The sequence below is a fragment of the Acomys russatus genome, chromosome 9, assembly GCF_903995435.1.
Source record: "Acomys russatus chromosome 9, mAcoRus1.1, whole genome shotgun sequence".
Taxonomy (NCBI): domain Eukaryota; kingdom Metazoa; phylum Chordata; class Mammalia; order Rodentia; family Muridae; genus Acomys; species Acomys russatus.
The window spans coordinates 57725722-57753536 of NC_067145.1; the positions used below are offsets into that span (position 1 = coordinate 57725722).

Sequence of the window (27815 nt, forward strand, 5' to 3'; positions counted from 1 at the left end):
CAGGATGCCTAGATTACTGCTTAACGAACCATTTAAGGTGGTTTTATATTTCCTAGTGTGAAGCGGACATTCTCTTATTTGTATTTTGATTGAGAAATAGTCTGGGCTCCTTCCAACAGTGTGTCATGATCCAACACGTGGATAAAGAAACATGCAGGGAATTAAATCTCAGTGCTGGGGCATTTTGCAGCCTCTTGCTGATGACTAGAGCTGTCTTCACACCTTCTTGCCGTTGCACCAAAGACTCATCCTTGTTTCTTTAAAGTAGCAAACAATTATGATTTTTATTTTGTTATTTTATAGTTGAAAATAGGTTCTTCTCTCATACGATACACCCCAGCCACAGTTTTCCCTCCTTCCACTCCTCCCAGCTCCCCCTCAGCTCCCCCCAGCTCCCTCCAGCTCCCCTAGCTCCCCCCAGCTCCCCTAGCTCCCCCCAGCTCCCCTAACTCCCCCTAGCTCCCCCAGCTCCCTCCAGCTCCCCCCAGCTCCCCCAGCTCCCCCTAGCTCCCCCTAGGTCCCCCTAGCTGCCCCCAGCTCCCTCCAGCTCCGTCCAGCTCCCCCAGCTCCCCCTAGCTCCCCCAGCTCCCCCCAGCTCCCTCCAGCTCCCTCCAGCTCCCCCCAGCTCCCCCAGCTCCCTCCAGCTCCCCCTAGCTCCCCCTAGCTCCCCCAGCTCCCCCCAGCTCCCTCCAGCTCCCCCAGCTCCCTCCAGCTCCCCCTAGCTCCCCCTAGCTCCCCCAGCTCCCCCCAGCTCCCTCCAGCTCCCTCCAGCTCCCTCCAGCTCCCCCCAGCTCCCTCCAGCTCCCCCTAGCTCCCCCCAGCTCCCTTTTCTTTTAGATCTACTCCCCCTTCCTTTCCTGGATTCAGTGTTTTATGAACCTACAGCTGATCTGAGAGCTCAGTGTTTTCTAGGAGAAAACCTTAATAATACTAGCAGGTGTGTGTGTGTATGTGTGTGTGTGTGTGTGTGTGTGTGTGTGTGTGTGTGTGTGTGTGTGTTAAGAAGGTGATATTCTTAGACCACTCATCAACAAGTGAGCTACACATCATTCCACTGCTAGTACTATAGCCTTTTTTGTTTCTTTTTTTTTTTTAAGCTTTATTTATTTATTATGTATACAGTGTTTGCCTGCATGTAAACCTGCATGCCAGATGAGGGCATCAGATCCCATTATAGATGGTTGTAAGCCACCATGTGGTTGCTGAGAATTGAACTCAGGACCTCTGGAAGAGCAGACAGAGCTCTTAACCACTGAACCATCTCTCCAGCCCCTTGTTTATTTTTTCAATTGTCTACCTTTGTCTTTTTTTTCTGATTTCAGTTTTTATTTGCATGCGAAATAAAAGAGCACCTTGAATTATATACAATGTATATTTTAACAGTTTATATTTGATATAAAATGTAATTGCATATAGATTAAAGCCTTTTTTAGAGAGGACACATGTGTCCCAGGCTGTCCTTGAACTTGCCATGAAGCCAAGGATTTCTTCACCAGTGCTGAGTGCTGGGATCCCAGGTGTGCAGAGTCACATATGGTATTGGAGGTAAAACCTAGAGCTTCACGCACTCTAGGCAAGTATTCGCCCAAAGGAGCCGCATCCTTAGCCCCAAACAAATAAAGACTTAAAAATGCAGCACAGTGGTGGTCCACACCTTTAATCCCAGCACTTGGGATCTCTGAGTTCAAGACCAGCCTGGTCTACAGTGAGTTCCAGGACAGTCAGGGCTGTTACACAGAAAAACCCTATCTTAAAACAAAACAAAATAAACAAGCCAACATTTAACAATGCCACACCAGACTTATGTACCAGAGATGAAGATGCTGGTATTATTAAAGATTGCTCCCGGTGTCTCATGGGCTCTAGCACAGATGTACTGTGTTGCAGGATTCTCTGGGACCTGTAATTACACCTGTAATTACACAGTGTAAATGAGGAAAGGCGGAGCTATTTTATGATGGGGAAAGTCTTACCCATTTCTAATTTGTGAAAATAAGCAAACCAGTGTGCCAAGGCTTATTACATAACTGTTCTCAGTCCTAACTCACTGGGGTACAGGATGGTGTCTTACAAAGTCAGGGCTGCACGTTGGGAGCTGAAACAATGGCTCAGCATCAGAGGAGAAGTGGCTGGCTGCCTGTCTGATAGTCTCATGGCGGACTGGTGCTTAGACCGTATTCACTGGTGAAAAATGTGTCTGAGGTAGTGGTGCTGATGACCGCTAGGAAATCATTAGCTTTGCTGTGCTGTGACCTTTGTTGTTGACGATGTGTAGAGGTGTGATGAGCCGTTCGTTGTAATTCCTGGCATTTCCAGTTGGCAACTGCGTTATGCTGCTCCTGAAACATTAGGACGAGGTGGTGGCCGCTATGCAAGGGTTCTGTTTCCTTAGGAGAGCGAAGTGGGTTAATCTGATGTCAGGGCTCTGATCTTTTGTTTTTGTCTCTCCTTACATAACTTCCTGCAGCATGAATTAAGGGAGGAGGACACACATCAGCATGAAGAGACGTTTGTCAGCTTCCGAGATGCAGAACTCATCGTCACTGTTGGAGAAGCAAACCGCCCCAGCAAATGGGAACGGGGCCCTTCACTCAGGTAGGATACTGCATATTTGAGTTTTCTGAAATTTTGGCTCTTTTTCTTGAGATGCTCAGGAAACAACGGAGATCGCATTTCCCGGCATTCGCTGTCCCAGCCAAACCCACAGGTCTACAGATAGAGCATCTTTCAAGTTACACAGATTTTTTGGGTCAATGTTAATATTGACCGTACAAGACAGAGTGGGCTAGGTCACAGTGAGGTCTCAGTGCCTTGTGCTGGGAAGTGCCTGTAAGTGACTGTGCTGTCTCAACAGATGTGGTGTTCTCACGCCTAGTGATGACGCTGTCCCTCAGTGCTGTGCCTCAGCAGTGGCCTGAGACAGTGTGCATGGGAAAAGAATAGTTAACTGTAGGATAAGAAATTGCCGCTACACTCTCCAAACTATCGAGCATGTCTTTGGAAAGTATGTAGTGGAAAAGAAGTGTAGGTCATGTGAATTTGTGTGATGTAATTGGATAAAACAAAACAAAAAAGTAAACAAAAAGCCACACTGCGTTTGACTGGGTTTTAATATTTAATGAATTTATAAATGCATCCCTAAAATATTTTAGGCACTGGTTTATTTTAAAAGGATACTTTTTTTTTCCTGAAAATAGAATCGCATGATTTATATATCAGCAAATTAAATAAGGGCAAGAGAGCCTTATGAATCATTAATACTTGCTACAGTGAATTCAGACAAAATGTTGCCCATTAACTTAGGAGGGAGAACTGACCATTGTCTAATGAAATTACCACTTGTTGGTGCCCGGCGTGCTGACTCAGCACTCGGGAGGCAGAGTCCGGTGGATCTCTGTGAGTTCGAGGCCGACCTGGTCTATAGAGTGAGTCCAGGACAGCCAAGGCTACACTGAGAAACCCTGTCTTGAAAAACCAAACCAAGCCGGGTGTGGTGACGCACGCCTTTAATTCCAGCACTTGGGAGGTTGAGGCAGGCGGATCTCTGTGAGTTCGAGGCCAACTTGGTCTACATAGTGAGTCCAGGACAGCCAAGGCTTCACAGAGAAACCCTGTCTCAAAAAAAAAAAAAAAAAAAAAAAAAAAAAAGAAAAAGAAAAGAAAGTATCATTTGTCTTCACTTTAAAATAATAAAGTGTATGTGTTTGTGTGTGTGTTTGCCTTTGCTGTGTGTGTGCTTGCGACTGCACACATATACATCTGTTGACTTCAGGTATCTTTTTCAGTTGCTTTCCACTTTATTTATTTTTATTCATTATTAATAACAATTCAGGCAGAAATTTGCAGAGGTCAGAGGACAGCTTTTGTACTGAGATCATCAGGCCTCTGCCACAGCACTTTTACCCACTGAACTTTTTCACTGGCACTTCTACTTTATTTTTTGAGGAAATGTCTCTTGCTGACCTAGGGGGTCTTCTGTTCGTTCGTTCGTTTTCTAACTGGCTAGCCTGCAAGTCTCTGTTTCTCCAGCACCAGGATTACAGGCATGCACCACTGTGCTTGGGTCTCATGTGGATCCTGGGGGTCCACACCCAGGTCCTCAGGGCTGTACAGCAAGCTTCTCTCTAGCCACAGTTGCATTTTTAAAAAAAAAGAATGACGCTGGAGATTGAGCCAATGGCTTTGACTATCCTAGGCAAGCCCTCTGCTACCAAGCCACAGCCTCCTGCCGCAGCCTTATTTTTGTCTACTGAGTAAAGTAATCTTACACTTTGGAAGTTCCTAGGCATTCCCTGCATTTTTTCTTTTTTAATTTTTAAAAATTTTTTTCATTTTATTATTTTATTCATATTACATCTCGATTGTTAGCCCTTCCCCTGTTTCCTCCCATTCTTCCCTCCCTCCCACTTCCTTCCTTCCTTCTCCCCTCCCCTATGTCTGTGATTGAGGGAGACCTCCTCCCCCTCTATATGCCCTTAGAATATCGAGTCTCTTCTTGGTAACTTGCTATCCTTCCTCTGAGTGCAGCCAGGCCTCCCCATCCAGGGGACGTGGCATTCCCTGCATTTTTATAGTGCATCCTTGGCACACATTGCTGTCTGTGGCCGTGTTGTCTTCAATGGTAAGTTTTAATTTTCATATAGCTGCTGTATTTCTTTCCAACATAAGTAGATTCTGACGCTCATTACTGATAACGCTACTGTCAGGAAATTATTCTTGCTGACAAGTTCCTCAGGATGGGACCAGAGCCTGGAGGTGTCAGGCTGAATGCCCATCGTAGCTACGCATTCGTGGTCTCTACTCTCACGCGGTGGAGATCTTCAACCATGTGAGATGTCTCCATCTTTAATAACTAAGATTTCTAAGTAAGTCTAAGCCATGGTTATATTTTGCAGCTTCTGTCCCTCTATGCTAAGGGCTTATGCGCCCGTGTTTCCTAGCATTCCAATATGTACCTTTGACAAGGAGGCTTTGCTAGTGCTGTCATTTCTTTTGATTAAATTAATTTTTTTGTGTGTATGACCAGGCAGTGGTCACGGCTTTAATCCCAGCACTCGGGAGGCAGAGGCAGGTGGATCTCTGTGAGTTCGAGGCCAGCTGGTGTACAAAGCAAGTCCAGAATAGCCAGGGCTACACAGAGAAACCCTGTCTCAAAAAGCCAAAAAAAAAATTTTTTTTGTGTGTGTGTGTGTGTGACTTTCATACACGAGGACAATGTGTTTTATCCTCCACCTGCAGGAGCTCCGCCTGCAGCTCCTTCTGTGTTCCCCCATCACCCCTCTCACCTTTATGTCTTCTTTCTCTATTTTTGTTGTTGTCGATATACCTGTCCACCCATTAGCGTCGCCCATATATGCTTGAATGTGGAGCTGACCAAGTGGATAAGGGCAAACGGTCAGGGGAGCTTGTCTTGGAAATAACAAAACCCCCAAAATGAGACTCTCCCTCCCTTAATAGCCCCATTGCTCTTCATCCAGGAGTGGGGTCTATGTGAGCTTCTTGCACACACACAGCAGCGTTGCCTGGTGTGGGTAAGCTTTGCCGGGAGTTCACGCACGCAGCTTAGTGCCACAGATTTTAAAAGAGAGTCTAAAACTTTATAGACTAGAAAAAGATTTGTTTAGTCTTAAAATCGCATCTAGTTTTGAGCATTAAAACATAATGACATAGTCAAGTGTGATTCTCCAAATCATTTTTTTTTCCAACCTGTTGAAATATAACCTACCTGCTTTTCTAGAATCATTTATAAAAGATGGATGGTCCCTGACTCACTAGGACATGGTTAGGGATGCTCAGAACCTTAATGCTGAGGGCTGGTTTGTTTTTGTTCCCCCCAGATGAGCTTTCCAGATGTGTAAAATAAGGCATATTTGATGTACTTTGTGAACTAGGGTCAACAGGCATACTGGGCACTTTATGTTGATGCGTGTTCGTACTGGAGAGTCCCCCATGTGTTAGTTGACTTAATCTTCAATGCCCAGTGTAGTAGCTGCTTTTCAGTTCTTATCTTAAAGATGCCAAGGTGAGGCTGCACGGGTGGTGTGTCGGAAGCAGGCTTTGGCCTCAGGTACTGATGTTGTTGGTACAGTGAAGTCATCAGGAATCCTGACCTCCCCTCCTTCCTACACAGCGCAGAATCCCTTCTTTTCTCTTCTCCTGTCCCTTCTCCCTCTGTTAAGTGGCACATGGTGGCATATCCTTAGCAGGCGCCATGCAGGTTCATAATCCTAACTACCTGGGGGCCTGAGACAGGGAGATTGTAAGCTGGAAGCCAGTCTGGGTTATAGAGTACAAGATTACCGCGGGAACTTGCTGAGGCCTTGTCTCTAAAACAATGTATAAACAGGGCTGGGGGCATATGGCCCATTGGGAGAGCCTTACCTAGCGTGTATGATGTGTGAGGCCCCAGGCACAGAGGGAGAGAGAGGTCAGGGTGAGGAGGGAGAGAGAAAAGAGTGAGAGAGAGAACCCATGTGAGACTCTACAGCCCCCTCTGCTGAGAAGACTATCCTGCCTGATGATCAAGGGACAGAAAAGTGGTCCTGTGGCTTCAAAGTGGCCCCCTTTGCTACTTATTTCTGTCCACCCTGGGCCTCTGGCTGATTTAACTCCTTGCAAGCATGGTTCTTCCACGAGGTCTATCCCAGCTGAGACAGAACTCAAGTCTCTCTGGTAGTTTTTACTCTTTCTATCACTTTTGGCTTTTCCTCAGGAAAGCTCAAATCCTAGCTGGGATCAATAACTTAAGTGTGAGCCCTGGTTTTGAAATAAGATAAAAGAGCACTTCCGTCCCGGAAACAAAGAGAGCATGTGCCTGAACTAACAACAGATACACAAAGAGCCAAGGAACCTCAGGTCTCCCCAGTGGGCAGAGCACCCGGCAGTACCCCAAGGCACGCAGGAATGAAGCCCACTGAAATTCGATGGCGGCACTTCTGGGTGTCTTCCATCAGAATGAAAGCTAGCAGGACAGTGTTGGCTACCACAATAAACAGGCCCTGTGATATGGTTTGTGCAGGCCTGCTCAACGTAATTTCCCAGTGGAGCCTGTAGTGTTTTACATGCTGCCAAGGCCAGCCTCTGAGGAAAAAGAAGTAACCTGAACATGTGAACTGGAGTCTTCCAGATGATGATGATGATGATGGTGGTGCTGATGGTGGTGCTGCTGCTGCTGGTGGTGGTGCTGCTGCTGCTGGTGATGATGATGATAATGATGGTGATAGTGATGATGGTGATGATGATAACAATGATTTCAACAGGGATGGAGAGGTGGCTCAGTCAGTAAAGTCCTTTACTTTAATGCTTGAGGACATGCGTTCCATCCCAATAACTCATGTGGGGAAAAAAAAAAGCCAGTGTGCTTGTCACCTGGGTGCTAAGGAGGCAGAGATATAAGATTCTGAGGCTTGCAGACCAGCCAGTGAGAGACCCAGTCTTAAAAACAAGGTGCATAGCTCCTGATGAATGACAGTGGACACTGACCTCTGGCCTCTACACATGCGTAGTTACAGGCATACTCACATACATGAACACACACGAGTGCACACACAACACATATGTATTACATCTGTCTGTCTGTCTGTCTCTCTCTCTATATATATATGTATATGTATACACACACACACACACACACACACACATACTGTGTGTGTGTGTCTGCCTGACTATGTGTTATGGAGACAGGGTTCTGTATGTGATGGTGGCATGCCCAGGCTAGACTTGAACATAACAGTTCTCTTGCCTTAGCCACCCTAGTGGCACGCCTGGCTCTCATTTTATTTGGGAGAACACTGGTCAGCACTCTTAGAAAACCTCAGGGCTCTACTCTTCCATTTTGAGAACTAGTTCCAGTAGGTCAGTAGTTGCACTCCCAATCCCCACCCCTTCCCCTGCTCTGACCTTCAGGCCGCAATTGTATGCTCAAATCCAGGGTGCAGCTGGAGTTCCTTTCTGAGTTTGGGCTGCTGTTCACAGTTGTCCTGCGTCCTCTCACCCTGAGAGGAGGAGCTAGCAGTACCTAAAGGTGACTTAACGCGATCTTCTTATCTCTTTCCATATTTAAAAAATCAAGTTTAGTTGGTTAGGGGAATATGTTCTTTTTAGATCAAGATAGATGGTTTAAGTTAATGGAGATGAGATATGTTAGATATTGATTTTAATTCAGAAATTTAGACCTAACAAGATAGGAAAGATGTTTACTTCAAGTTTGACAAATACAAATAGCCAAATCACTATGAATGTAACATTTATATAACTCCTGATTATCTCTTGGTTCTTCCTGCTGTATGTAGTTTATCTTATTAGTGTGTAATAATATTAACGTATATATTAAAAAAGAAACCTAATAAGATAATAATAAAAAAGTCAACTAGCATGTGAGAGATTGTCTTCCGTAAGATTTTGCTCATGGAGACTCTGCCACTTCTCGGAACTGTATTGCGGCTTGCACAGGTAGGCTTTAGTATCCAGCCTTGCGAAGCCAGGCTCCCTTCAGATTGTAAAGTGTTGTTCCCCAGATTTTATTAAGAAAAAGATGTATGGGCCACTTGTTTATTATATTTTTATTTGAAGCCACTTGTGCTCCGGCTTTTCATAAGACATTCTCTTTATGTTTACTCTGGATTATTCTGGTCCCACAGATAGCTTTCTGTTAAAACAAAGCAAAACCGAGCTGCTGTTTAATGAGTGCGCCTGTTTTCTTTGTAAGGTGTGAAATGTTCCTAGTAGCTTTCCATAGTGGGTTTTCATGACATCACGGGGAAATGCCTCCCATTCGTTCATTTATGGTGGAGGGGTTGTCAGAGTTTCCTTGATAAAATGTTTGTGGGTTTAAGAGGTTTATGGATCAGCTGTAAATATTTTCTCTGGCTTTATGAGATCTCGCCTCATAAACGTTGCGCGTGTTTACCTATTGCTGACTGAACGTGCCTTCAGAGAGCCAACTGTTTGGGTACACAGGCCCAGGGAGGGGCTGTATGTGGCAGATTTTAACAGGCTGCGCTAGGAGTAAGCTTAGGCTTTGTATACAGCTCAATTGTTCCAGAAGCGTGGCTAGAGTTACCAGTGTCAGACATACAGTTTTTGTGTTGTTTAACCTCGTCCTGGGTCTGGTGTGTGCCTTCCTTTTATGAAGTGTTTCTGTAGCCCAGAACGACAGTATTCTCTTTGTTTGTTTCTGAGTCTTTGATGCTCCACGTCTTGTATCTCCCTTGCTTTGGCTGGGGCTCAGGATTAGAGACTTTTTTTGGTTGTTGTTGAGAGGCATGCCTGTGTTCTCTTGGGTGTTTGGTTTTAAGTGTCTTTCCTGGCATACATTTTAAAGGCAGATCCAAAGACCCTCCACTTAGAAGGCATTATTTAAGGCCATCGCTTTCCTTGAGCTTCCTTTGGCTGGGCCTGGTGGTGCAGGACTAGGCCATCCCAGCTTCTTGGGACGCTGAGGCAGGGGGAGCCACACATTTAAGACCTGTTTGGGCTACACGGTGAGTTAGTGAGAACTTGTCTTAAAAGGTAATGTTAGCATTTTCCGATTATAAAATAAAATGCGATTTCTTATTCACTTCTTCGACTGTATAGAGCATCGCAAGACAATTGCTTTTCTTCCCAAATAATTGAAAAATCCTCAATAGAAGAAAGGGTAGCTAGCTTTTCAGTCTGCAAGCCTCCTGTTTTTAATCCCTCTGGCCCACCTGAGGGTATATACCACATCAGTGAGGACCACAAGTGGAAAGATGGCATTTTCTTCTTGCAGTGGAATCCGCTCTTGATTATGAAAGATGCATGGACTGAAGGTCAGCATCCTTTGAGCATTTTTTTGTTAAGACAAGTGAAACATTTGAAGTGTTCCTTCTAAGTGCTTGCGCAGAACTTTCTAGTGCATATTCTTTATGCCTCACGGATGGCTTGAAAGTCACACGCACAGACACACGTTAGTCACTCCCCCCCGCCCCCCCCCCCCCCCCCCCCCCCGTTGCATGGACGAAAGTGCTGGAAAAAAAACAAGTTAAGGAAAGGAAGACTTATTTTTGGGTCACAGTCTGATTGTGCAATCCGTTGTGGTGTCAGGCGCTTGAGGTGACTGGCCACATTGTATACCCTCAGTCAGGAAGCAGAGAGCAGCAGTGAACGCTGGTCCTGTTACATCCTCCTGTTTTATTCAAGCCAAGACCCCAGTTCATGGATGGTACCATCCGCACTGAGGGGGAGGTGTCCTTCTTCAGGACACCCAGTCTAAAAATCTCCTTCCTAGGCACCTAGTGGTTTGTCTCCTGAGTGAGTCTAGCTACAGTCAAGGCTAACACCAATAGTAACGGTCACAGGCTGCTTAGCTCCAGCCATTTGAAGTTATAATGTGACGTTTCTGCTGCCTCTGTCCTAAAATGTATTATTTGATGCTTCTCAGTTATGTAATGTGTTGGCAATTGCATTTCAAATCTCAGGTGTGCAGAATTCTGTACATAGAATTATGTACATAGTTTCTCCCCCACCCCCTTTTCTCTCGTGTATGAGTGTAGTTTAGGAATTTAGAAAGCTGCGTGCAGGGTTCTGTTCCTTCCTTTCATCCTGTGGATTCCAGGGATTGAACTCTGGGCTCCATCTTTGGGAGCAAGCATCTTTGCATGCTAAGCCATCTTGTCTGCCCCAAGGAGAGTTACTACCTTGAGTGCTGTTACATGCATTTAGTTGTTGCTTTCTTTTCCTTTGTGATTTGAGACGCTCATATTCTGTTGGCACGAGAGGCTCTGAGACCTCTTTTATGGCAGGAGTCAGGATTCTGCATGGGAGCAGACGTGTCGCTAGGTGTCACATTAGGGGTGTCAGGCAGCTGGTCTGTTCTGTTGCTAACTTGCTGGAATGCCTTGGGTTACTCGAGCGACCCTTCTGCACGTCTGCTTACTTGTTTATGTGTGTATGCATGGGTCCCCTGGAGCTGGAATTACAGGTGTGTGTGAGTTGCTTGATGTGGGTGCTGGGACCCAAACTCAGGTCCTCTGCAAGAGCAGCAAGCACTCTGAACTGCTGAGCCCTCCTTCCAGCCCAATTTGGTTCCCCCCCCCCTTTAAAAGATTCATTCATTTATTATTATGTATACTGTGCTCTGCTTGCATGTACAACTGCACACCAGAAGAGGGCACCAGATCTCATTATAGATGGATGTGAGCCACCATCTGGTGGTTGCTGGGAATTGTACTCAGAAACTTTGGAAGAGCAAGAGCAGACTGAGCTCTTAACCTCTGAGCCATCTCTCCAGCCCCCGATTTGTTTTTCTAAAAAATTACTGAAGTCACTGTTTCATAAAAACTTTAAATTTTTTTTTTATTTTCCAGTCTCCAGCCTCAGTGGGTAGGTAGTTCAGTGCCTGTGTGTATCTTGGTACACATTTTGTGCTTGAATTGTCCCTTTGCCTTCCCAAACTGGGATGTCTACCATGGCTCATGTTAGGCTCATGAATGTCAGATAGCCTTAAGACAGTTCTTATTCATTTGATGGAAAGCACAAGGGTCGTTTATATTTTTGACAGGGTATGAAAACATTGTCTCAAAAAAAAAAAAAAAAAAAAAAAAAAAAAAAAGAAAAGAAAACATTGTCTCTCTGTCTCTTTTGCTATCTCTCGGTTTGTCTGTCTCTTTTTCTGTACACCTGACATCAACACTGACTATCTCCCTCAATCACTGTCCATCTTTCTTTTTTTCTTTTTCTTTTTTGGCAGACTCTTACTGAATCTGGAGCTCACTGATTCAGCTAGACTGAGTGGATGCTGAGCTCCAGGGTTCCTCTTTGGATTACATATATGTATGTGTTACCCAGCATGACATTTTGTTTGTTTGTTTGTGTTTGGTTTTCCAGACAGGGTTTCTCTGTGTAACAGCTCTGGCTGTTCTGGGCTTGCTTTGTAGACCAGGCCGGCTTTAAACTCACAGAGATCTGCCTGCCTTTGCCTCGTGAATGCTGGGATTGCAGGCATGCACCACCACGCCCGGCTCAACATGACTATTTATGTGGCTTCTGATGTCTGAATTTAGCTCCCCATCCTTGAACACCAAGCAGTTTACCAGAGGAGCCATCTCTGGTCCCCTTTCCCTTTTTAACTCAATATTTCTGCAACGGCAAGCTGAAGCTGTTCGGAGAGTTCAGTCATGTCCTCTGAAGCCACTGAGTCCCCGTGCGTCTCCCATGCATGCTTTGGCCTAGGTTTTGATAGTCTTGCTTTGTTTTCTTTCCACAGAGGATGGTTCTGACATGGAGGAAAATGACTTTAGCTGGGGAGACTATTTGGAAGAAACGGGCACCAGGGCTGCACCACACGCATTCTTTAGACATGTAAGTAGAGCAGCTGGTTTCTTCTGGTCTGCTAAAGGGGGTGTGGGGGTGTGGAGGGTGTGGGGGATGGGGAGGTATCTCTTGGGTGAAACCCAAGAACCAGTCAGAAGAGAAGAGTGAAAAAAGAAGTGGAAATTCAGCTAAGATTTTATAGGGAGAGGGTGAGATGGGGGGGGGGGTGTTTGATTTTTCACAGATAGCTGCACATGAATAAACCACAGCTTGAGTCTAATAAAAGGTCAGCGAGTTAGGCGAGGTGGTACATTAACATCTTAGTAGGTCTATTCAGTGTATATATTTTTTATACTGACTGAGGTGATACTTAGGGTTGGGGATTTGGCACAGTTGATAGAACACTTTTCTAGCATGCATGAAGCCCTGGGTTCGGTTCCCATCTTTACCTAAAACTGGGTGGTGTGCTCCAGCAAAGGGAAGGCTGAGGCAGGAGGATGAGTAGTTTAATCTCAGGCTTTATAGAGATCTCAAGACTAGCCTGAGGTACAGGAGATTTTTGTTTTAAAAAAGTTATTACAATTTTGAAAAGCCAAGTTAGGGTTTTGTGGGGGGGGGGGAGTAGATCTAGTGAGAGGAATCAAGGCCGAGAGCCTGAAAGTGTGGATCTCACAAAGCTTGTTGTCCTTAACAACATCTGTTTGTATAATTCAGCCAGCATGTCCACTGGGGGACAAACCGTGGGAAAAAGGAAGATGCTTTCTTGCCAGATTTTTCTTAGGTGTGAGCTCTTGCTTCTACAGCTCTAGTGTAGAAAAGATGGTGCTGCCCAAACTGAAGCTCTTTCGTACACATGACTATTGCTTTAGTAAATAGATATTTACTTCTAGGAGATGTGTATTTTCAACGGGTTATCCCAGCAGCAACTCAGCCTTCTATGGTTTCTCTTTGAGTTCTCAGCTGCAGTGAGATAGCTGCAGGATGTTCTACTTTGAAATGAAGTGTCCCTTTGAAAGGGAACTTCAGGCCTTAAATTTGTAGGATTGCACCCTCCTTCCCTTCTCTGTTCTCATCAGGATGTAGTTTATCCTGAACATGTTTGTGCCATGTAGCGACACCAGAGGTTGCACCTTAAAGCGCAGCAAAAGCAGAGAGGATCATGGTCCTGCAGAAGCCATGGTGACAAGATGTTGAGATGACCTGGTAGTCTCCTTAAGGCAGTTTGGGAAAGAAAGATGGCTAACAGCTTTTCCTTCTTTTCCGTACAGTGAGCTCATGTCCTCAGAAAGGAGTTGCCTTCATTTTCTGAGTCATCCCTTCTCTCACCCCCTCTTCAGATGAGGTAGATGTCACCTGAAGGCTTTGATGGATAGGTATCACCTTTCGAGATGCCTGTGTTCCTGAAGGACCATGCTAAATGTGGACTGTCCCCCAGGCCTGTGTGCAAGATGTCAGAGAGAGTGGCCGTAGTCTCACAGATGTCCAATACACAGTCCCATGGCTTTTCTTTAAGAGCCCCCTTATGTTGGACCTCACATCCTCTGCTTTCAAATTCTGCTTTTGTTGCCTTTATTCTTTGTCCTGGCAGTAGCTCCTGGCACGTAGAACAACTGAATTACGTGGCAGAGTAAGCAGCTCCACTTGAGAGATGCTCTTCTTTGAACTCAAGATCTTGAGAGCCTTTGTTCAAAACCGCTAGCTCTCACCTTTTTTCTTTTTTAAATACAAGATCTCATGTAGCCTTGCCTAGTCTCAAACTTACCAAGTAGCTAAGGACGACCTTGAACATCTGATCCTTTTCTGCTTTCTTTCTTTTTATTTATTTAATTAATTTATTTATTCAGATTACATCTCAATTGTTTTCCCCTCACTTTTATCCTCCAGTTCCTCCTTCCCTCCCGCTTTCACCCTATTCCCCTCCCCTAGGTCTGTGACTGAAGGGGACCTCCTCCCCCACTATATGGTCATAGGCTATCAAGTCTCTTCTTGGTAGCCTGCTTATCCTTTCTCTGAGTGCCACCAGACCTCCCCACCAAGGGGAAGTGGTCAAATATGGGGCACCAGAGTTCATGTCAGAGTCAGTCCCAGCACGCCACACAACTGTGGAGAATATCCTGTCCATTGGCTAGATCTGAGTAGGGGTTCAAAGTTTACTGCACGTATTGTCCTTGGTTAGTGCAGTAGTTTGAGCTGACCCCCACTGGGTCCATATCCACCTGTCATGGAACATTTGATCCTTTTGCCTTTATCTGCTTGCTTGCTTATTTATTTATGTATTTATTTATTTAACAATGCAGTGCTGGACATCGAATCCCAGGACTTTCAATTTCATCCCTTATTTACTTTTTGTCCCCCTTGGTATTTTGAGACAGGGCCTGGTTGTGTATCCCAGGTTGACCTAAATTTAGGATTTGTGCCTTAGCCTCTAGGGTCCTGGGATTAGAGGTGTGCGTTACCATTCCTGGTCATTCATTCTTTTCATAGTAGTCGTTTCATACTGAGATTACAAACTGTTGAGTTTAATGGATGAAATAAAACTTGTTACCAAATTTTATTTTATCTTTCCTTCAAATGTGGCTTTCAGAAGATTCAGCCTTTCATTAGAGGCTCATGTTATATTTGTCCTAAGTACATGCCTGTTTTTAGCAACACAAATACTGCTTTAATATGCTTTGTGCTTAAGTAGTTCCTAAAATCTTTCTGAGGCACATGGCTAGTCTGATCATGGTTTTCCTGTGTTTCTGATGCCTCAAGGTGGAGATCAGCATCCAGAATAACTTCCAGCCAGGAATGAAGTTGGAGGTGGCCAACAAGAACAATCCAGGCACCTACTGGGTGGCCACGGTCATCACCACCTGTGGACAGCTGCTGCTCCTGCGTTACTGTGGTTACGGGGAGGACCGGAGGGCTGACTTCTGGTGTGATGTGATCATAGCGGAGCTGCACCCTGTGGGGTGGTGCACACAGAACAACAAGGTGTTGATGCCCCCGGATGGTGAGCTCACAGTCAAAGGCTGCTCTTTGGGATGTCTGTTCTTGCAGCAGGGGCGGAGAGAACCTTCTAGAAAAGCCTGAGCAGGTTTAGCGCAAAGGCTTCTCAGTTCTTTAAAACATCTGGGGCTTTATTATCTAGAGGCTGCTGTCGGGTGGGTGGTGGGTGGAGTTTGTTCATCAGAAATGGTGTTGATCTTCAGCCAGCTTGGTCATACAGGAAGAAAAAGTGTTCAAGACCAGTTTGCAGGGTGTCTTTGGATGGTAGGAGAAGAAGGTAAGCTGGATGTTTAAGGAGGGAGGGAAGGAGGGAGGGAGGGAGAGAGAGAGAGAGAGAGTTGATTTTGCTTTTCTCCCATTTTAGAGAATTGATATTTTGAACATAGTTTTCAAATTTCAATTTATTTTTAATTATGTATCTGTGTGTGCTTCTGTGTATAGCTGAGTGCATGTGAGTTCAGGAGGCCAGGAGAGGGATTGAATCTCACGGATCTGGAGTCACAAGTGGTTGGGTTGTGAGCCTCCTGACTGGGGTGGTGGAACTGAGCTTGGGTCCTTTACTATAGCAATTCGTGCTCCTCAGCACTGAGCTTCTTCTCTAACCCCCTTCCATCGGCTTCTCTAAGGTCGTTTGTTTGCTTTCTTTTTTCTTCCCCTCCCTTGCTCTTGACGAGGTCTTGTATAGGTCAGACTGGTGACCTCTAACTTCTGATCCTCCTGCCTCTGCTTTCTCTGTGCAGGGATTACAGATTTTGCCACCACATCCCTTACGTGCAGAGCTGGAGACTGAACTTAGGGCTGCCAGCACGCCTGGCAAACACTGTCCTCTTAGCCACATCCCCAGCTCTTTGGGGAGACTGAGGTTATGAAACAAAGAAAGCTAAATAGATGAGAGCTGACAAAGCAGTGGACCCCACTCCTATAGACATGAGATCAGTTTAGTTGCCACAAAACAATGGTTCCTTATTGGGGCAGGTGTGTCCTCCCACCCTCCTACTCCCTGCCCAAGGGAGACATTCAACAATGTCTGGGAGTACTTTTGTGGCCCTGATGGGAGGGAGATGCTACCGACATTTAGGGAGACCAAATCAGAGACATCCCTGAACTTCCTCCAAGGCACAGGGCATCTCCACAATTAAGTATTATCAGATTCCCTCTTCTTGAAGTGCTACACTTGAGGGTTCATGATGGAGAAGAAGGCATTGAAGATATTCCTATGGGTCTGTGAGAACTGAGTCAATCAAGTATTTGACTCTGATCTATAGTATTAGTGGTACCAGTAGGCTCTGCTACTGTCTCCCAGGGGTGTTTATTCAATGATCTCTGTACCCAGCTGTCTGCTCTTCCATTGGAGGAATCTCTTTCCCCCTCCCTCTTCCTTTCCCTCTCTTCACCTCTCCTCCCTTCCCCTCCCCTCTCCTCTCCACTCCTCTCCTCTCCCCTCCCCTCCTGCTCTCCTCTCCCCTCCTCTCCTGTCCTCTCCCCTTCCCTCCCCCTCCCTTTCCCCTCCCCTTCCCCTCCCCTCCCCTCCTTTCTCTCCTCTTCTCTCCTCTCCTCTCCCTTCTCTCCTTGCCACCCCCCTCATATTTCTGATTGGGGAGAATAGTCTGTGGCTTTTATTTCTTCCCTTTGTTATGCATAATTGATGGCTTGCTAAAAGGGGGTCATAAAATTGGCTGAAGCTCAGGACTTGCCTTTATGTGACATTTGTCAGGGTTGAATCTATTGCCTTGGTGTTAGCTGACATCATGACCCCTCATTGTTTCAGAAGAAAGAGAGAGAGGGCATCCTTTGAGATCTCTGTGTCTGTGCTGTCCTATGCCTGGAACTACTTGCCTCCTTCCTCCTCTTCTTCTCCAATTGGTCTCTGAGGTCAGAACTGGTCTGTGCTCACAAACAAGGCTGTTGGGACCTTAGTGTCACTCCCATCTCAATTGTATGTGTGAGTTTAATGTAACTCACGCACGTATGTAATTAATGAGTTAATGTTGCAAGGACTTTGAGAATACTAAGCAAACACTTTACTACTGCGCTATGCCCAGAGCCCTTTATAATTTTAAAATATATTTTATTAATTTATTCATATTACATCTCAATTGTTATCCCATCCCTTGTATCCTCCCATTCCTCCCTCCCTCCCATTTTCCCCTTACTTCTCTCCCCTATGACTGTGACTGAGGGGGACTTCCTCCCCCTGTATATGCTCATAGGGTATCAAGTTTCTTCTTGGTAGCCAGCTATCCTTCCTCTAAGTGCCACCAGGCCTCCCTATCCAGGGGACGTGGTCAAATATGGGGCACCAGAGAGCCCTTTATAATTTTAAAACAGAATTCATGTATTATAAAAGTCATCTCTCTAAGTTCGATGGCTTTTTATCTTATTTGAAGGGTTGTGCAAACAATGTCACTATCAAGGTCTGGGTGTTTTTAATCAGCCCAAAGTTACCTCCTAGACCCCTCAATCAACTTTTTTTTTAAAATCACATTTTAAAATTGTATTTCTCTCTCTCTCTCTCTCTCTCTCTCTCTCTCTCTCTCTCTCTCTCTCTCTCTCTCTCTCCCCCCTCCTCTCTCCCCCCTCTCTTTGTGTGTGTGTGTGTGTGTGTGTGTGTGTGTGTAGGACAGCATCCAGCAGTCAGTTCTCTCTGTGGGTCCCAGTTTTGGCAGCAGGCACCTTTACCCACTGGAACCTTTTGCCCCACTCTCCCCAGCCCAGTGGTTGCACTTTACAGTCTCTGCTCTGTGACTCTTACAGAGTTCCGATGATGACGTTATTACTCTCAGAGCTCCTAGGTTCATTTGGGATGGTCCCAACTGTCCCTGGAGAGAGGAGACGCAGTTGATTCATCAGCTTCCTTCTCTCACTTGGAAGAAAAATATGGCAGTTGTCAAAGTCTCAGAAACACCATCAAATTTGTATCCTGCAGACTCTGCTATTAGCCAAGACAAAGACACCCTTAAAATGACAAGATGAAAATGAAAAATGAGAAAACCCTAGAAAAAGGACAACCATTAATGTGATGGAAAGACGAGAAGTCTTTTCAAACAACAGCCAGTTGATGTTAGCTTGAGGATTTCTTCAGTGCCGTCTTGTAAAGAAACTTAAAAAAAATTTACTATGTAATCAATATGACTTGGGAATCTTTAGTTCAGAGAACAAAGTCAGGAAATAGCAGGTTCATGGGGCAAGGGCTTTTATTGATTTCCGTGGAGAGGGATAATTATTGCTTCATAACCAGAGGCAGTGGTTGTTCTACAGGGACTGGGCGGGGGGCATCTGTGTTTTGAGTGGGGGTTTTTGTTATATGGTTTTCTTAGTGAGTTAATACTATAAATACTACAACTGTGCATGGACGAGCTTCATCTTTGTTGTGGCTGGATTTAAAAGGTATTGAAAAGTATGAAACAGCAACCCGTGACCTTAATGTTTCTGTCTGAGAGGCTTCCTGGCAATGTGCGTGCATGCCTAGACCAAAGCACAAGCTTGCCCATCTTTCCTCACATCTATCTACTTTGTTGTTGTTTTCACTCTGATCGCCCTTGACCTCTCCAATTAGGCTAAGGTGGCAGGCCAGGGAGCCCCGCACATCTGTCATCCTCTGTTTCGCCGCTACAAGCTCTATGCTGCCAGGCCTGGCTGCTGGACATCTGGGTTATGTAAGAACTCTACTAACTGAGCTCGCTCTCACCCCAGCCCAGCCGAGGCCTCTTACAAAACCCAGGAATCAGGGTTAAAGAAAGGTACACTGCCATCCGACGAGAGATCCTAGTTCTTACGGGTGTCCACCTTTGACGTCGCTCTGCAGCGGCGGCCCCTCAACGCTCCCTGGCAGCTCCATCTTTGAAATGAAGGCTTCTGTAGTGTAATCTCAGGGAGTTGTCCGGTCCCACCTTCCTGTGCCCATGATGCCTGTTAAAAGAGAAAAGCAGGAAAGCACGACTGCTTATTTTTTTTTCTATTTTATGCATGAGATAAGGAATTTGTTTTAGAGTTAGGGTCCACTCATGTCAGCCTAGGGGTTTATGAAAAGCACGGGAACAAGATGCTGGGTCCCTGCTGGGCAATGGCATATATTCTAGTTCTATTTCTGTTGCCACGATGAAATATTCTGACAAAAGCAATTTAGAGAAGAGAGGGTTTAATTGACTTACAAGTCCTTTATGATGGGGAAGTCAAGGCAGCGCGTGCACAGACAAGAGCAGTGAGGGGATTAACGCATCCTGCCTTGCTTCCAACACTCCTACCCAGTCCAGGCCACATCAAGTGGGATGATGCCTCCTACATTCAGGGTGAGTCTTCCTACCTCAGTGAGCATCAATGTAGTCCCCAAAGACTTGATTACAGGCCAACCTGATCTAGAAAATTTCTCACTTGAGGCTCTCTCCTTAGGCCATTCTAGGTTGTGGCAACAATTACAACTTACAACAACTAACAACCGTAACGTATTATTTAGGATAAAATATGACTGTGATCGCCTGGGTGGAATGTTCCTTAGTCAGCAGTTGGAGTCTAGTCCCCTTTTCAGTCTAGATAACTAAGCGTTTTTACTCCCCTATGGAGCGACCAGGGAACAGATGTGGAAAATGTGGGCTTTTGCCTACTGTTCTGTGGGAGGAGGTAAGCGACGTCTCTCCTCAGGCTGAAGTAGCTGAGTTCAATATCTTTGGGTTATCTGAAGTCTTCTCCTGCCTTTGCAGTCACTGCATTAAAAAAAAAAAAAAAAAAAAAAAAAAAAAGAGCAATTTACTTGATTGCGTATTTGATACAGGGGCTTGATGGGGCGCTAGTGACTGAAGCCAGGGCTCTGTACATGGTTAAGTAAGCACCATGCCAACTGAGCAACTGGGCTACATCCCCAAACCCAGATTTTATTGTTTTCGATGTCAGTTTGACAGGGTCCAAAGACCTACTTACAGTACTATGCCTTCCTGCCTCACCATTTTAACTTTATCTTTGAGTTAATATAGGTCTTTATAAATATGGTAAATGCTGGGAGGAAGGGAAATCCACTCGGCGGCGTTCCCAGTTTATGTCACTAAGATGCAACTCCCATCGACAGTCACAGAATGCTATTAATAAGGGCACGCTCACAGACAACCGAGTTCAGTGGCCAATTGGCTGTTGAGGGTGCAGTATTTCTGCTCCAGGGCTAACCAGTGCTAATCTTTCATATTAAAAGTATTAAGAGACATACTACATTAAAGCCTCACTAAGTGCAGCGAGGGATTAGAGCTCCTATTAGCAGAGCAAAATGGAAAGCGTTTTGGCTTTAGTAAATCAATAAGGCTTGATTTATTCATAAGTGTGCGCCACGCTCGCAAAGGGCAGCTGCCAAATAATTATTGTTTATGGTGATAATGTACGGAAATCATTTAATCCAATGACTGTTTTCACTGTTATGTATTCAGAAGTAGCAACATTCCTGCTTAATGTCAGGGGTCTGGGAGCTTTGGTATTCTGATGCTCTGAATGGTACCTTGCTGAGAGTTTTTTGAAGGATGCTCCCGTGTGAGACTGCAGGTGAACATTTGTAAAGATGCAGGACAGTAAAAGCCCCCAGCCTCTAAACAGGCCAGTGTTTATGTGCGCTTTCGATTGCTGCAATAAGAGTGTTGGGATTACAGTGCCTGAGGATCCTGCCACTAATTTTTATTTTTCGCCATTATTAAAATTTCTGTAATTTGAATTGCAAACGCCTGCAGGCTCGCCAGAACAACAGTATTTACCATTTCAAAGTGGAATCGCCATTACCAGAGTTAGTTAATATATATATAAAACTTATTTGAATAAAGGAATGTTTATTCATGAAGTGTGAGGAGAAAGTGTGAAGATGGCCTTATGTTCTGTGGGTAGATCTGCCAAGTTCTCCAGTGTGGTGAGGACTCTACATGGTTGTAAAGGAAGAGTTGCTGCTGCGTGGAATGCAGAACTAAAAAGCCCTGACACAAGGACTCACCTGTCCACAGCCATGTTTAACCATGGTCAAAGAGAGAATTAGATGTTTTAGGAGATTATTCATTTTTAATTTCTTCTTTTCTTTTTCCACGTGTTTGCGTGCATGTGCATAGTGTTTGATGCCCATGTGTTCACACACATGAGCGGATGTGTGTGCATGTTTGTGCCTGGTTGTGTGGAGGCCTGAAGGTGATTTTGGGAATCACTCTTTGTCACTCTTCTGCTTTAGTCAATGAGGCTGGCTCTCTCACCCTTACCTAGAGCGTCCTAATATGGCTACTGCCAGGGTCTGCACTCTGGAGCGAACAGGCCAGGCTGCTGTGTAGACCTAGTAATTATTTAGGTTTTGAGGATTCAAACTCTTGGAAGAATAAGAATTTAATCACTGAGCCATCTCCCCTGCCAAAAAATATTCATCTTAAACACTTTAAGTTTTAAGATGAAAGTTTAGTAATATTAGTGGGACTTAATTACGTTTTTCCTTGGAGATCATGTTTATTAACAAGTATTGGTGATGAACCGGGGGCTTAAGGCTTAAGGTCTCAGCCCTCAACAGCCTCCTGAGCGGTAGAATTACAGATTTTTTTCCCCCCATGCATGGCTAGGTCAGTCTTTTCTCTAACCCTGCTGTCCAGGGAGAAAGATGTGAAGAGCTGATGTTGCGGGTAAAGCTCTGGGGTCTTTTCTGGGAAATTCCTTCTTGCTAAGGTTAACCATGCCCTTTGGTCTGCTCATGCCTTCAACAGATTCAGCCAGGCCCAAGAGTGAGGGAGGCCATCTGCTTAGGGCTCTGACACTGGGTAGTGTAAACTGTGAAGTCAGGGTTGTTGGAGTGCAAGGAAAATCAGTGGCCGGAGTACTTCTCCAAGATAGATTAAGTGTGGCGGGGCTGGTTCATGAGAAGTGTCACTTTACAGAAGCACTGACTCAGAAAAATACCAAACCTCCAGTTTCTTTTCCTTATCTTTTCTTTTTGGTCCTCCTTTGGATCCCAGCTGTCCTTCCCAGGCAGTGAAGAGTTGTTAACAGCTGTATAAATTATCTGGCTATTATTTTATCACATTGAACAGAATCGGAACACATCATACGGATGTGTAGTTCTAACTCCAGAAATGGTGTTGATTTTTTTTTTTTAAATGTTGGTGGTGGATAGACATGGACTCATTGATAGAATTGCATAGTTTTACTTTTATGAGCACATTTAATTAAAATCGTTTTTGGAAAAACTAGATACATTACATAATTTAGTTGAACTATGTTAGATTTTGGACATTCAGGAATAAAAATCCAGATTTATATATTTTACTAGGTAGATTTAAATGTTAAAATAATAAGGTATTTTATGTAGTGGTTTAAAAAGGAAAATAGATTGAAAGAATACAGGCCTGGGGATATAGCTCAGGAGGTAAAGTGCTTGGCTAGCATTCATGAGGTCCTGGGTTTGAGTCCCAGCACCGTATAAAATTGGGCATGGTGGCACATGCTTGTAATCCCAGCACTCAGGATGCAGGAGCAGGAGCAGGAGGATCAGAAGTTCAAGGTCATCTATGACTACATAAGACACTCCCCTTCAGCATCTATATACATAGAGAGAGATAACAGTGTAAAAATTTGTTCCTTTAGTTTGCAGTTTTGGATGAGAACTATTAGGACGATACAGATTTCTATGATTACAACATATGTCAAAGTCTTGATGTTTTTTTTTTTTTTTTTAAGCTAGATAATGGTTTTGCTGAAGTGAAGGCAAAACAAAGTCAATATATTTCTTGGAATAGAGATGCAACTATGCATGAATTAGGTAAATTCTTATTTTGTTATTTAGGTAAATGTTGCTGGCCTATTAGTACAATACCCAGACTTGGCTCATAATTATAGTTAGTCTTCTGTGGCACTTGCCAACTTTGTGTGTCATAGGTGCTTTAGTTTGCCTGTACTCTCTCTCCCTGCTTCCTCCCCCTTCCTCTCCATTACTTCTGTGGTGGTGGTGGTATGTGTGTGTGTGCTATGTGTAAGTATGCGTGTCCCTCCCCTCACCCCTCCTTCTCAATTCTTTGCCAATAGGAAAACTAGAGCTGGCACAGAGAAGAGGAGCTTGCAGTGATGGGGTACCCATCAGTGCTAGGGTCATGCACATGCTGAACCACTGGGTGATACCCTCCAGTCAGTTCTCAGACTATATTACTGTTGCTATGGAATCAGAAACATTTTTCTACCAAATTTTGGGCAGTTGTCCATTGAGGGCTTGAGTTTTCTGTTGTTGAGACCACGTGATACAGTGCGTACCAAGCATGTTAATTGAAGCACATTTGTAATACAATCACCTTTCGGCCAATGGTATCCCACCTTCCTTCGTCTTTATGATAGCTAGTCCGCTGGGATACCAATCCCATACCCTTTCAGCCTTTAATTTAGTTTAATTTTCATTTCTTAAGCTATTTTTTAAAGTTAGCATACAAAATACTGGGCGTGATTATGACATTTTCACAGTATTTTGTTCATGTTTGTCCACTTCTTACATTGTCCCCTCTGTAACCACTTTTTCTGGTCCCTTTTCTGATCTCTGATCATTTTCTCCTACCTTCATGTACCCATTATACCACTCTTCTTTCGTGATTGTCTATCTAGAGGATCTAGTTTCATGAGCAAACTGCACACACACACATACACACATGCATGTGCACATGCACACACACAAACACACATGCACACAACACATGCACACACACACACGCACACACACATACACACACCACACACATGCACACACATATACACACACGCACACACACATCATTTAAATCAAGGATCTGCATATAAGAGACAATGTAGTATTTGTCTGAGTTTTGCTTGTTACACTCAACATAGTGATTTCCAGGCCCATTCGTTTTCTTGAAAAATGTCTTTTTAAAAATTTTTCCTTAAAGATGAATAAAAATCCATTGTGTGTGTGAACCAGGTTTTCTTTATCCATTCATTTGTTGATGGCCGTCTAGGCTGGTTCCGGTTCTTAGCTACTGGGAATAGTGGGACAGTGCGCGTCTCTCTCCGGTAGGACTTACCGCCCTTTGGGGCTATGGATGCCCAGGGTATAGCTGGCTCCTACGATGGTCCTGTTTTGGTGTTTTTAGGAAGATTCATATTTGCTTCCACAGTAGCTGCACCTAAACTCTCACCATCAGGAATAAGAGTTCCCTCTCCCCTGCACCTTAGCCAGCATTTGTTATTTGTTTGATAACAGCCAAGACTGGGATGAGATTAAACCAGTTTGAATTTGCAGTCCTCTGATACCTGACCTTCTAGTTTAACCATTGATGACCAGTGATAACACCCTGCAAATGTTGGGGGGGGGAGACCCATTGTCCGCTTGCTTTTCTTGCTTAGTGTTAATACCATTTGCCTCGCTTTCTCCTTAAAAGGCTGTGGCTGAGGGACATATGACTAGGGGCATGTGACTAGGGGCATGTGACTAGGGACTTGTGACTAGGGGCATGTGACTAGGGACTTGTGACTAGGGACAGGTGACTAGGGACATGTGACTAGCAAGACAAGGCCCATCTATACAGCTGTGAGGGGCCAGCACCATCTCGTCACCTGGAAATTCCTCATGCAGCCACAGCCCCTGTCTGGAATAGTGACAAAACAATTTGTTTGTTTGTTTTTTCCCCTGTTACCAGAGCATTTGGATGACAATAATGTCAAAATAGTTACTTTTGCTTTTTGTTATACTTATTTATAGATAAATGCTCTCATTCATCTGATCAGGTAAGGACTTGTGCACATTTTGTAGTGAGAAGTACATCTGGATCTCCTTCAACACCCAACTGTATGGCTTGGATAAGGTGTCTCCTTTCTAAACTCTCTGACCTTCATTCTCTCAGGCATGGACTGTGTAGACGTTAGTGGCTTGTGGATCATTTTACTTATTACATTTGATTTGCATAGATTCCTCAGAGCAGTACTAAGGGTATAAGAGACAATAAGAAATTTGTAGTTTCCCATTCGTCCTCCTTTTGCTTGAGGGTGGTGTTTTATTCGCTTTGTAATTTCTTAGCATACCCGGCGCAGAGTTAAAGCCCAGGAGTTCTTATGCAGATACAGAGATAGAACTTATGCAGAGACAGAACTCTGAGCTAGACCAACAACAAAGTATCATGTGAGCTAACACTCATGTTTATGTGTAGCGTATTGGAGAGCTCTGATGTATGAGAGCATGCATGTGTGTGAAGGTGAACATGCCAGGAGACAGCCCCAAGTGTCGTTCCTCAGGAATACTGTAACCTTAGCTTTAGACAGGCTCTTTTTTTTTTCTTTTGTCCTACAATTTGCTCATTAGACTGGGCCAACTTGTCAGCAAACACAGAAATCCACTGTGTGTACCTCCCCTGTGCTAGGATTGCCATCGCCTGCCACCACCCCTGGCTATTTTTATTTTATGTAGGTCCTGGGGATCAGCACAGCTTCTTGTGCTTGCAAGGAAAGTGCTTGACTAACTGAGCCATCTTTCCGTTTCTGGAGATCTCTTGGTAATCTTACTATGCGCGCGCGCATACATACACACACACACACACACACACACACATGCGCGTGCGCGCCTGCACACATATATAATAGCAATCATATTTGCTTCTGCAACCTGGTTGATATTGACACTTGCGTATGAGAGCGGGGAGGACTAACAAGTCACACTTACTTGTATAAGAAAGAAATAACAGCTGTCAGCCTGATTGGGAAGGTGAGGGCAGATGAGATAAGTGGATGTTACATCCGAGCACAGTACAGCGTCCTGCCATAGCAACAGATAGCCCACCAATAGATCTGAATGCTGTGGGCTAGTCACAGACTCCTGTGTCAGCAGCGATGTAGTGAAGCAGAACTGACTTACGTAACTCGGGCCTCAGAAACGTTCTCAGGTTTCTATCTACCAAGCAGGAAGAGGTAGGAAGTCCTGACAATGGCTAATCTCAGGAGTGGGAGGTCCAGGGTAGAGAAAAAGAGGGTTGTCAGAGCTGTCACTCTCAGATATTCGGACAATAACAGTCTTTATTTTGGCTTTTTAAACATAGTAAAGCTCCTAGGGTCAAACGTAATGAGCCGTCCTACATTGACCTGGCACATGAGTGTTTGGTTAAACACTGTGGACTTTGAGATGTGTTGAGCTGTGGTGGTCAGCTTGGGAAGTCATTGAGCAGGCAAGGGTCAAATGCAAGGGAGCTGTCGTGGTTGTAAAACAAGGCTTAGCGGGGAGGGTCGCATCAGGTGGTTGCTGCCTCTGATGGAGAATCCGTGGTCCATGCATATTTCAGCCTGAGGCTTTGGTTGACCAGACCAGACAAGACCCTGACCACGATGCTTGCGTGCTAATTGCTCACTGTGGGCAAATTCAAGATTGAAACAATTTAAAGGAGGTTATTACTAAAGATTATTTTGGCTTACAGTTACAGATGGCACATTTCACCTAGTGTAGTTGAGTAGGGGTTTGGGTGTGATGGTGGAAGTCTAATTTCTGCCAGTCAAGAAGCATAGGTCAAGACAGGAAAGTAATAAGGACAATATACCCCCAAGAATCTGTCCACACTGGCTGACTTCCTCCAGGTAGGCTCTACTTCCTAAAGATCATCTCCACAAGATCTTCAATAGCTGGACCAGTGTATCCACCTATGGTTCCCATAGGTGATATTGCCCAGTTGCCTGTGGAAGACATTTACTGTTCAAAACATAACAGGGACTCTTAGGAAGACTCTTGAGCCAGGAGTGTGTTCAAGGCTGGGAAACCTGCTGGGAAGGATCAAGGCGTCTCCTGGCCTCACTGAGTAGGTAGGGGGAGATGGGGAAAGGTAGGTGTGAACATTGAGTCCACCACTGACCACCTGAAGGAGTCAAGTGTGCTAGAACAGGTGCACGCATGTGCGTGTGCGTGTGTGTCCTGGCTTTAAGGACTCATTTCAGCTTAGGGTCCGCTTGTGAATGACAGCCTTCTGAAGTCTCTTTGAGAAAGTAGCACTTATTGGGGTGGAAGCACGTGTGCAGCAGGGGGTGGGGGTGAGGAGGTGGTGTGTGTGTGTGTGTGTGTGTGTGTGTGTGTGTGTGTGTGTGTGTGTGTGTGTGTATGTGAGACTCCTGGAACCTGCTGCATGATGGTTCCTTTGGTCCTTAAAATGCAGTCCCTATTGGCAGGGGTAAATATCGGTGAACACAGCACGAGGAGCTCTGGATGGGAAAGGGTGTCCCACTAGCTCGCTGCTGTGCTGGTGCGCTGCTTTGTCTGCCTTAAGTGCAGAGCAGTAGGTGCAAGAGCCAGGACCAAGACAGTTTTGGCGACCGAACTCTGAATGCAACTGAGTTAATATAGCCAGTTGAGGGACTGAGGCACAGTACCAGACATTTGGAAATTGAGCCTGGACAGTTCTTAATGGCTAGATGGTTTTTATTTTCACGTTTATGACCTCTGAGGCTAAGGAAGGGGCCTGAGATTTTCTCTGCTGTGATTTCATATGAGGGAAGTTAAAAATGGACTTGGGATTTCGGAGTCAGGGCAGAATGGGGGTCAGAGAGGTGAGTCATGGCTCCCATAGGTGTTGTTGCCCAGCCTCCTATTG

The 27815-nt window shown here is 44.9% G+C and overlaps 1 protein-coding gene across 1 annotated transcript in view; it reads left to right on the top strand.

The window, feature by feature from the left end:
• The window catches only part of Sfmbt2 (Scm like with four mbt domains 2), a 71652-nt gene that overhangs the window by 17945 nt on the left and 25892 nt on the right, over nucleotides 1–27815 (top strand). The window contains exons 2-4 of the mRNA XM_051151395.1: nucleotides 2468–2595; nucleotides 12227–12321; nucleotides 15028–15268. Of these exons, the coding sequence (XP_051007352.1) occupies nucleotides 2499–2595; nucleotides 12227–12321; nucleotides 15028–15268 (433 nt within the window). The 5' untranslated portion in view covers nucleotides 2468–2498. The remainder of the gene's footprint in view (nucleotides 1–2467; nucleotides 2596–12226; nucleotides 12322–15027; nucleotides 15269–27815) is intronic.